Source organism: Nicotiana attenuata, unplaced genomic scaffold (assembly GCF_001879085.1).
Source record: "Nicotiana attenuata strain UT unplaced genomic scaffold, NIATTr2, whole genome shotgun sequence".
In the NCBI taxonomy this organism is placed as follows: Eukaryota; Viridiplantae; Streptophyta; class Magnoliopsida; order Solanales; family Solanaceae; genus Nicotiana; species Nicotiana attenuata.
In genome coordinates this window covers 80,818-91,299 of record NW_017672007.1, presented here as the reverse complement: position 1 = coordinate 91,299, position 10,482 = coordinate 80,818, and the positions used below count along the sequence as shown (strand labels likewise).

Here is a 10,482-nt window from a genome sequence, read left to right as displayed (position 1 = left end):
AGGAAAGTCTACGTGAATTTCCAGCAACAAATTGGAATGATGTTTATAACAGATATAGTACGAAGCTGCGGATAGAAGAAGATACCATCATTCAATCTCGAAGAGATGAAAGGATAAGTTTAAGGCGAGCTGAAACTAAAAAAAAGGTCCAGAAAAAACAAGTACGAGCCATACATGGGACCAGCAGGAAGAGACTCACGTTCAAAACAGGAAAACACAAGGTACGATCATAGATCAAGAGATAGAGAGTCAGGTTCATCATCAAGGTTCGGAAAAGAACGAAACACGCGAGAGACGCGAGATGATGACAAAAGCTCGAAGGCAAAGATCGGCGGTTACAGTTTTAATGTTAGCACATCCGAGTTGGTGGCCGTTTTAAGGAGCATGGGAGACAAGGTACGCTGGCCAAAAGAAATGAGATCAAACCCGAACAGGCGAAATCCTGATTTTTGGTGCGAGTTTCACAACGATCACGGTCACAAAACGGCGGATTGTAGATTGCTGCAATGTGAAGTAGAACATTTATTGAAACAAGGATATTTGATTGAATTATTTAGTGAAAAGGGAAATCATGCATATATGAAAAATAGGCAGGAGCCGCCAAAACCCCCTTCACCAAAAAGGACGGTTAATGTCATAAGTGGAGGAGAAGAAATCAATGGCGTAACATATACAGCACCGAGGAAGGTATCGAAAATAACAGTTACACACGGGAAACGGGTTCGACAGGTTTTGGAGGAAGAAAGTATTACATTTGATGATGCAAATGCAGATGGCGTGATAACCCCACATAATGATGCACTGGTAATATCTTTACTTGTACATGACACTAATGTGAAACGAGTCCTGATTGATCCAGGTAGTTCCGTGAATATCATTCTGTTAAGAGTGGTAAATGAGATGCAAGCTGATGATAAGTTGATACCCATGGCTCATACCTTGTCCAGTTTTGACAACTCGAGCGTCGTGACAAAAGGAGAGATAATACTCACCACATTCGCAAAAGGAGCAGTCAAAGACACCAAACTTCAAGTAGTAGACATGGATATGGCTTATAACATGATTCTTGGTAGACCATGGATACATGAGATGGATGTTGTTCCATCCATTTTGCATCAAGTTATCAAATTCCCTTCATAATGGGGAATACGGCAAATACGTGGTGACCAACAAGTGTCTCGAAGCATTAATTCGGTAGCAGATACAAGCGCAAAAAGCGAAGACAAATACCAATCACAGAACCAAGTTGAGGATACTACAACGCAAACCTCAACTAGGCATGGGCGAACAGATGTAGACTCGAGGCCTGACACCATCCAAAAACCAGAAGAAAATGAAAACATCAAAACAACGATCGAGGAATTAGAAGCAGTAGTATTATTTGCACCCTGGCCTGACAGAAAAGTCTACATCGGGACCAACCTCAGCCACGAAATAAAATGTAAGTTGACTGAATTTTTAAAAGCTAACGTAGACTGCTTTGCTTGGTCCCATTCAGATATAACAGGTATACTCCCGGAGGTAATGACTCACAAATTAAATGAAGATCCATCGTACCCACCTGTTAAACAAAAGAAAAGGAAGCAAGGCTCCTTCAAGAATCAGGTGATTCAAGATGAGGTGCAGAAACTTTTAAAAATTGGGTCTATCCGCAAGGTAACGTATCCAAATTGGTTGGCTAATACTGTAGTGGTAAAAAAGAATGGTAAGTGGCGAGTTTGCGTAGATTATACTGATCTAAATAAAGTTTGCCCTAAAGATTCTTTTCCATTACCGCATATAGATCAACTAATTGATGCTACTGCAGGACATGAATTATTGAGCTTTTTAGATGCATATTCAGGGTATAATCAAATAAAAATGGATCCTATGGATGAAGAAAAGACTTCATTTATAACAGACAGGGGGACTTACTGTTACAAAGTGATGCCATTCGGTCTCAAGAATGCTGGGGCCACATATCAAAGGCTGGTGACCAAAATGTTTTAGGAATATCTAGGGAAAACCATGGAGGTTTATATAGATGATATGCTGGTCAAGTCACAACAATCAGGGGATCAAATTCAACACCTGACCTATTCCATTCAGATTCTTCGTAAATTTAATATGAAATTAAACCCTGAAAAATGCGCGTTTGGGGTTTCGTCAGGTAAGTTCTTGAGATTTCTTGTTTCTAACTGTGGTATTGAAGTAAATCTCGTGCAGATTAAAGCTATTGAAGAAATTCCGGATACACTGGCGAATAAAAAAGAAGTACAACGACTGACGGGAAGAATAGCTGCGTTGGAAAGATTTATTTCCAAGTCATCAAAAAAATGCTTCAAGTTCTTTTCAGCTCTAAAAAAGCAAGATCAATTTTAATGGACTCAAGAATGTCAACAGACGCTTAAAAATTTGAAAGCATACCTATCAAATCCACCATTGCTCGCAAAACCAAAAGATGGGGAAAAACTACTTATTTACCTTGTTGTTTCAGAAGTAGCGGTAAGTGCTGTGTTAGTTCGAGAGGACCAAGGTAAACAATCTCCGATTTATTATGTTAGTAAGTCATTATTAGATGCTGAGACTCGATATCCTCATCTAGAAAAAATTGCACTCGCATTAATTATGGCATTTAGGAAGTTAAGACCTTATTTTCAATGTCATCCTATCTCTGTAGTAACTGCTTATCCCTTACGCAACATACTGCATAAACAAGAGTTATTGGGTAGACTAGCCAAATGTGCTATAGACTTACGTGAATATGACATAGCATATCAACCAAGAACTGCAATAAAGTCGCAAGTTTTAGTAGATTTTAGTCAGGGAATGCAGCTGGAGCTAGAAAAAGAACTGCAGATATTGAATGGGTCTAATCCAGGTACTTGGACCTTATTTACAAATGGTTCATCGAATGTAAAAGGAGCAGGTCTGGGCATTGTTCTGGTACCACCTACGGGAGAAACTATACGACAAGCCATAAAATATCATCATATTACTAATAATGAGGCAGAATACGAAGTTGTGATTGCAGGTTTAGAATTGGCACGAGAGTTCGGAATAGAGCAAGTCATAATTAAAAGCGAGTCACAGCTCGTGGTTAACCAGATGCAGGGGACTTATACAGCCAGAGAGGCGAGAATGCAACAGTACCTAGAAAAGGCACGGGATTTGGTCAGGCAATTTCAAACTTGGAAAGTCATGCAGATACCAAGGGAAGAAAATGTCGAGGCAGATGCTCTAGCTAATCTTGCGTCTGCTGCAGAAGTAACAAATGTAGAAAATGCTTCCATGCTTGATCAAGATAAAAACGAGGTAAATTACAATAATTTAACATGGGATTGGAGAAATAAAATTGCCAATTTTTTGCAGTATGGAATACTTCCTGAAGATAAGAAAAAGGCTCAGGCACTTCGCCAAAAGGCAGCCCGTACTGTTTAAGACAAGTCAATTTATATCGTAAGAATTTCGGTGGCCCTCTAGCAAGATGTCTCAGACCTTCTCAAACAGAGTACGTGATGAGAGAAATACACGAGGGACATTGTGGAAATCATGCAAGAGGAAGATCTTTGGTAAAAACCATGATTAGAGCCGGTTATTATTGGCCAAAAATGGAACAAGACGTGCAAAATTTTGTGACAAAATGTGACAAGTGCCAAAGATATGGTAACAACATGCATCGACCAGCTGAATTATTACATTCAGTCGTTGCACCATGGCTGTTTATGAAGTAGGGGATAGATATCGTAGGACCACTACCACAAGCCAAAGGCAAGGTAAGATTTTTATTAGTACTCACTGACTATTTTACTAAGTGGGTAGAAGCGGGAGATTTCAAACAGGTACGAGAAAAAGAGGTCAGAGACTTCAGCTGGCGGAATATCATATACGATTCGGGGTGCCAAAGGAAATCGTATGTGATAATGAGCCCGCAATTCATAGGTACACAAATCACAAAATTTTTCCAAAGTTGGCAAATTAAAAGGATTACTTCAACTCCTTACCATCCGGTGGGTAATGGATAAGCTGAATCAACAAATAAAGTCATTATCAACAACTTGAAGGAAAGACTAGAAGACTCTAAAGGCAATTGGCCAGAAATATTACCTGGAGTCTTATGGGCTTACCGAACAACAGCAAAAACAAGTACGGGAGAAACACCATTTTCACTTGTATACAGAGCTGAAGCCTTAATTGAGATAGGGGAACCAAGTACAAGATATACACAAGCTACTGAGGAATCAAACGAAGAAGAGATGCGGGTAAACATGGATTTACTTGAAGAAAGGAGGGAAACTGCATTAATAAGGATGGCAGCACAAAAACAAGTTATGGAGCGGTATTACAATCGGAAAGCTCGTCTCAGATACTTCAAGATTGGGGACTACGTTCTCAAGAAAGTTTTCCAATCTACAAGAGCAGCAAATGCAGGAAAGTTAAGTCCAACTTGGGAAGGGCCTTATAAGATTCATGGTATCGCAGGAAAAGGAGCATACGAGCTTGAAACATTAGATGGCAAGATCCTACCTTCAAATTGGAATGTTGTTCATCTAAAGAGATACTACTTCTAAGGAAAGTAAATACTCGCGGGCAGGTATCCTCACTAACGATTTTTATTTTTGATTTATTAAAATCTTACTAACGATTTAAGATGATAGGCAAAAAGCTAGCCCGCACTAAATGATCAATTACGACCTGAAAGACACGTGGAAAGAACATAATTTCCGGTCTAGGGTTACAACTATTCTGATGGAAATTTAAATGGGTTAAGCAGTCTTCATCTAAAATCGTACCTCCGAGTCCCATATGTTTTTCCTTTTCAGGAAAAGGACCGCATGGAAGGAATAATCAAGTGCTCTAGATTTCATACTTCAAAGCTCAAACACTTGGGGGACTATATAATGTACATATGATATATGTAAGGCAAAGAAGACTGAATTGCAAGAAAATTTCAAGTCAAGCCTAAAAGTCTACTCATCAAATATCAAGTTCAAAGCAAAGTCACGAGCCAATTACACAAGCCTGATCAAAAAACCTATAAAGAGTACACTCGTGGATATAGATCTCAAAATCTTACGATGTTTAGGTTAAAGGCAGTATTTAGCCATGGGTCATAAAGAAACCCTTGGAATTAATAAAATGGCCCTCTTGTAGTTCATGTTTGATTCAAAGATGCATGAAATTAATAAAGCATTTCTAAAAATGCAAAAAGTCAAAAGGGTAAGACAAAAATCTGCTAATTAAAAACAAGACCTTGGATTTAAAAAAAAAACAAGGCAAAAAGAGTATAACAGAAACTCGAAAAGATTAAGTTAAACCAAAAACTTTATAATATCAAGTTAAACTAAGTATAAACTTAGTCATAAACTGATTGTCATTTTTACAAAAAGCCCCAAAAAGGCTTGGGGACTTGCTATCACCAAAAACATAACCCCCAAAATGGGACCGGGGGTAACCACCAATTGTTCAAAAAATAGGGGGGAACAGGGTTCAATAAACTCTTTCACTAGACACTGGGGGGATTATCTTCATCAGCAAAAGGGGCGGCTTGAGATGGCGAGGCTTGAGTAGAAGATTCATCAGGCACGATCTCGTCACCCGTTGGGATCTCAACTTCAGGTGATGAAAAATTTTGAATTTGCCGAGACTTTTCAATCATCTCCTTGGTTTTGGAAATTTCAACCTCTAAGTCAAAATTCTCTTGGCCCATTTCCGTCAATGTGTCAAGCCGGGCATTCAAATAAGCCCAACTTACATCAACAGTTGCTTTGTCTTCAAAAGCCTCGTAGTCTTTCTCCCATTGTTCGATATCGGCCCTTAGCTCATCTCTCTCAACCACGGCAGCATCATAAGAAGCTTGCAGAGGGGCAAGGATCTTTCCAAAAATTGAATCTTGTCTGAAGATTCACAGAGGTCTTCTTGGGTCTGAGCAAGTGATTGCACAAGTTCACCAGCGTAAGCCTCCTTTTGATCCAACAAAGCCTTCAAGCTTCTTATCTCTTCGGTAGCATGAGAAAGCTGTTCCGCAAAGGAAGACTCCAAGATGCTTTTATCCTTACCTGCCTGATTTGATGTTGCTTTCTCTATGGCCAATTTCACTGCAATTACTCTGGTATGCTATTCCAGGGCACATTTCTCTTCCTCTACTGCATCCATATCAAGCTGAAGACTCTCGAACTGCTCCTTCCAGTTGTCAACCTCGGTATGATAGTCATTTGCTAATTGCTCCGTATGAACGATTCTTTTCATTAATTCTGTGCCAATAAGATTGATCTTCATAAAAGGAGAAGTTAGATACGGTAAAAGATATGAAAAGAATGAGGGATGATATAAAGCCTACCTTCAGGGACGAGTGCACAATCTCATTCATCCAAGTTAAGGAGCTGTGACTTTCCAACTTAGACTTCTCAACCGGGCCTATCAGGGGCTTTAACCATACATCCGCCTGGCCTGACTTTTTTAAGAGGCTGCCTCCCGAAGGAACCTCTATCATTATTTGCCTCATCACCCCACTACTAGAAGATCCTACTTCAATAATAAAAGGCACGGAAGTAGGGGTAGATGAAGGAGCCACGATGGAATAGGCTGGGGAACAGAAACAGTAACGGGAGCAGTAAACGAGGGTTCCACAAGAGCAGACGGAGGGAAAATAGCAAGAGGTGCTTGATCGCTGCCAACTCCACACTACTATAAAGTAGGAAGAGAGGGTCGCAATAGCTTTTACCCGATATGAGGATCGGGATCGAATTCCTCAGAGAGCTAGAAATTGGAGCTGGGTATCTGTCACGACCCAAACCGAAGGGCCGCGACGGGCACCCGGTGCCTTACTCAACCGAGTACCAACATAACATATCTTTCTTATCATACTATCATGAGTAAATGAGCCAGGAAACCCGTCATGAGATAACAAGAATAAACGTAAGGGAATACTCAACATATGATGACCCAACATGATATACAAACTTATACATATGACATACGGGCCTATAAGGCCGACATGACCATTTGTAAACTCAAAGCATAGGCCGACAAGGCCATACAAGTATCAATACACCTAACATCTGTCTACAAGCCTCTAAGAGTACATAAAATCATAAAGGTCGGGACAGGGCCCCGCCATACCAATCAATACATATCCAAAGCATACTGACCAAATAGGCAACTCCGGAGCAAGTGGAGTGCACCAACACCTTCCGCTGAGCTGATAGCCTACTAGGAGAACTCTCGACCTGTCTATCAGGACCTGTGGGCATGAAACGCAGCGTCCCCAGGCAAAAGAGACGTCAGTACGAATAATGTACTGAGTATGTAAGGTAGGAAAACATAAATAAGAACAGTAATGTAAAGAGAGATGGAGGAGATACAACCTATAACATCTGGGTGCCTCTGGGGCTACTGACATGAAATGCATAATACATATATATACATAAACTTTTAAAAACATACGCCTCTGTGGGCATCATCATCATCATATCATACCCGGGCTCAAAGAGGACTCGGTAAAAACTTACTCGGCCATCATAAGGCTCGGTAGAAACATACCCGGCCATGTGGATCTCGGTAAACCCAACTGATCAGTGGTTGCACAATAGGTGTTGTACCCGGCCGACTATATAGCGGCTTGGTAGAGTAAATAGATACTATATATAATGCATGCTAGACTCATGGAATCACCTTCTAAACCTTTTGGAGTGACTTAAGAACATTATGGACATCCATACCCTCAATATGAACCTTAGTAGGATTCAAGGATCATACACACTCGCTTAGAATAATTTTATAAGGAAAGAACAACATGGTCAACCTTAGTTGCTAGGAGTAGAACTGTTATGAAGTAGCGTATTCATTTCACTTTAGATCATGCCAAAAGAAAGAAGGAAGTGCCTTAATATACCTTAAACCCGTTGAGTCCTTAATCCCTTCCAAGTAACTCTTCAAACAAGTCAACTCAATCTATCATAGTATAAGGAGATTCAAAATCAGTGCTGAGCAAAGGCTATGTCTGTAACTTAAGCTACTTAGCTCGTTTACGTAAATTCAGGCAGCATCTCCCCAGTAACAAGGGCCTCCTCCAATACCATGTACCAACAACAACAACCAGAGAAATCAATCTACGTATAAATATCAATAACAAGACACTATATAACAACAACAAGTCACACTACTTCAAGACGAGTGGCAAGCTCCGATTGGAATCCGTATAACCCATATCAACCCTTATAGACTTCTTACATTAACTTAACAGCATCTTTAACATGATAATGAATTAGTTCATCAATGATTCCACCCTTATACCATAAATTTATAACAAAGGAAACAATCCACAACTCCAACTATCTTCAATTAGAAATTTTATTCACTAGTTCATGTCTAGTCCAACCATTTAACTTAATCAACATCAAGATAGCCATAAGAACCTGCAAGAACACAATACACATACCTCCTACAGTAGCTTCAAGTCGAAATCCAAGTTATATTTAGCTTACAACAGCCCTCAATGGCAATACAACACCATAGAAGTGACTTAAGCTAATCCAAGTATTATCTTGTAGTTTCTCATCCTAACAACTTAACCAACATACAAGCAAGCTTAAGAACAATTAGTAGGCTGTTATACTCACCTTAGACAGTAGCAACAACTTGAAATTTCAGCACAAAACAGCCCACAACTATCCTCAATGACAACACAACCTCAAAGAGGTGTTATTCTTCACTTTTGATGTTGAAATATGGTGTAATCCATTTGCAAGACTTGAAATAACCTAAGGTTGATATGAAAACCATGGGAGAGTATTTTACAGAACATAAACCACTAAAACAACCTCCTACACGAGCTGGAACCACCCAAAAATCACCAACAACAAGAAGAACAAGAAACTTACTAGCGCCACGGGATTCCCGATACTTGATTTGTGTAGTTTGCCCTTTGTTTGGGTCTTGGACCATGAGAGAACCTTGAGAGAGTGTTTCTAGGGTTCTAACGTCTGAATATACTGAAAATAACGACTTAAAAAGGGGCTGAGGAATCTTAAATATATCCATATGTCTTAAACCGCCTATGTGGTCCCCATTGAGAGCTGCTTGGCGCAGTCTCGCGAAAACGCGAATATCTCTCCAATCCAATATCGTATAGACAAACGGTTTAATGCGTTAGAAACTAGATTCGTAGATCTTCAATTTGATATGTAGATCATCCTTGATTCCAAGTATATTGGGAGAAAATTTCAGCTACATTTGACCTAAATTTCAGCACATTATGCATTGTGATGACCTTTGCCAATTTTTGTTCCACAACTCGCTTGACTTAGAAACATAATACACGACTATCATACGACTAAAATAACTCATAAATTAACCTCCTTATCATGTTAATCACCCTAGTCTCACCCAAAAAGTATATGTTATAACATTCCAAACTTGTCGACTTTCGACGAAACGTATTTTCTTCAGTTCGTTTAGCGTCTAAGCTTTCCAACCCTTTTGGTACTTGTTATTCATGATATTAAAGATTTGTAACATCCAAGATAAAATTATGAAATTATGTTATGTACTTTCAAAAATGATCTCATTTCCGAGCTTACATCAATTAGCTTACGACATATTCTCACGTACGAAAACATGGGGTGTAACATCTATCTAGACTAGAGTCGTGTAATTGTCCTAAATATCACTTCCAGCATTTTTGGGTTTTTCAATTATAAACTACTATTATCAAACTACTAATTGAAACTAGATTATGCTACAAAATAATTGCTAAGGTTGTATCTAATGGGAAGAAGGGCACTAGGGTCGTGACATCACCTAGGTGGCTAATTGACGGGTAGATGCTACTAAGGTTCGATTGACATAATTGGGGCTTATGCTATGACCATTGCACAATTTTACCCATTCTCACACCTCTCGATAGAGAGAGTGATTTTGCCCAATTGGCTCTCTCGAGATCAAATGGGTAGGCAAATTAGATCAAGCAACTAGGGTTCAAGTAGGGTGATTACTCTCTCGAGGTTTAACCCGTTAATTGGGAGTATCGTTTCTCATGAGTCCATCCCAATTCCTTGTTGGGTCAATGTTGGGAGACCTAGACTCGCTTTCTCAAGAAGAATCAAATCCACAAAGCATAAATCAGTGTTTGCAACCACCAATTCATAGATTAAAACATAAAATCAACCCAAATAGCAAATACCCATAGTCAATCTAACCCTAGATGGCAACACCCATCAATTACCCACACTAGGGTTGAGCCACAACCCTAGCTAATGGGTTTAGCTACTCATGCTTGAAGAAGAAAATGAAGAAATAGATGAAGAACAAGACATATTAATTAAATGTTAAATTAAAATACAAGAATCTATCGTTAATTTTAAGCTAAGATGCCAAAAATGGCTACAAATGATGTTCTCACGTGCGCAACTACGTTCTGGAATTAACTGGTGACCTAAAAATGGTAAAATGTTCTATTTATACTAGGCTGGAAAAACTGGACAAAAATACCCCTGCGAGGTC

The 10,482-nt window shown here is 39.4% G+C and overlaps 1 protein-coding gene across 1 annotated transcript; it reads left to right on the top strand.

Annotated features, from left to right (window-relative positions):
- The first annotated feature begins 414 nt into the window (after nt 1-414).
- Nucleotides 415-1,140, top strand: LOC109211299. Its single transcript, XM_019374822.1, has 2 exons — nt 415-804; nt 901-1,140. The coding sequence occupies exons 1-2, from the start codon at nt 415-417 to the stop codon at nt 1,138-1,140; spliced, it is 630 nt and encodes a 209-aa protein (XP_019230367.1).
- Nucleotides 1,141-10,482: the final 9,342 nt, after the last annotated feature.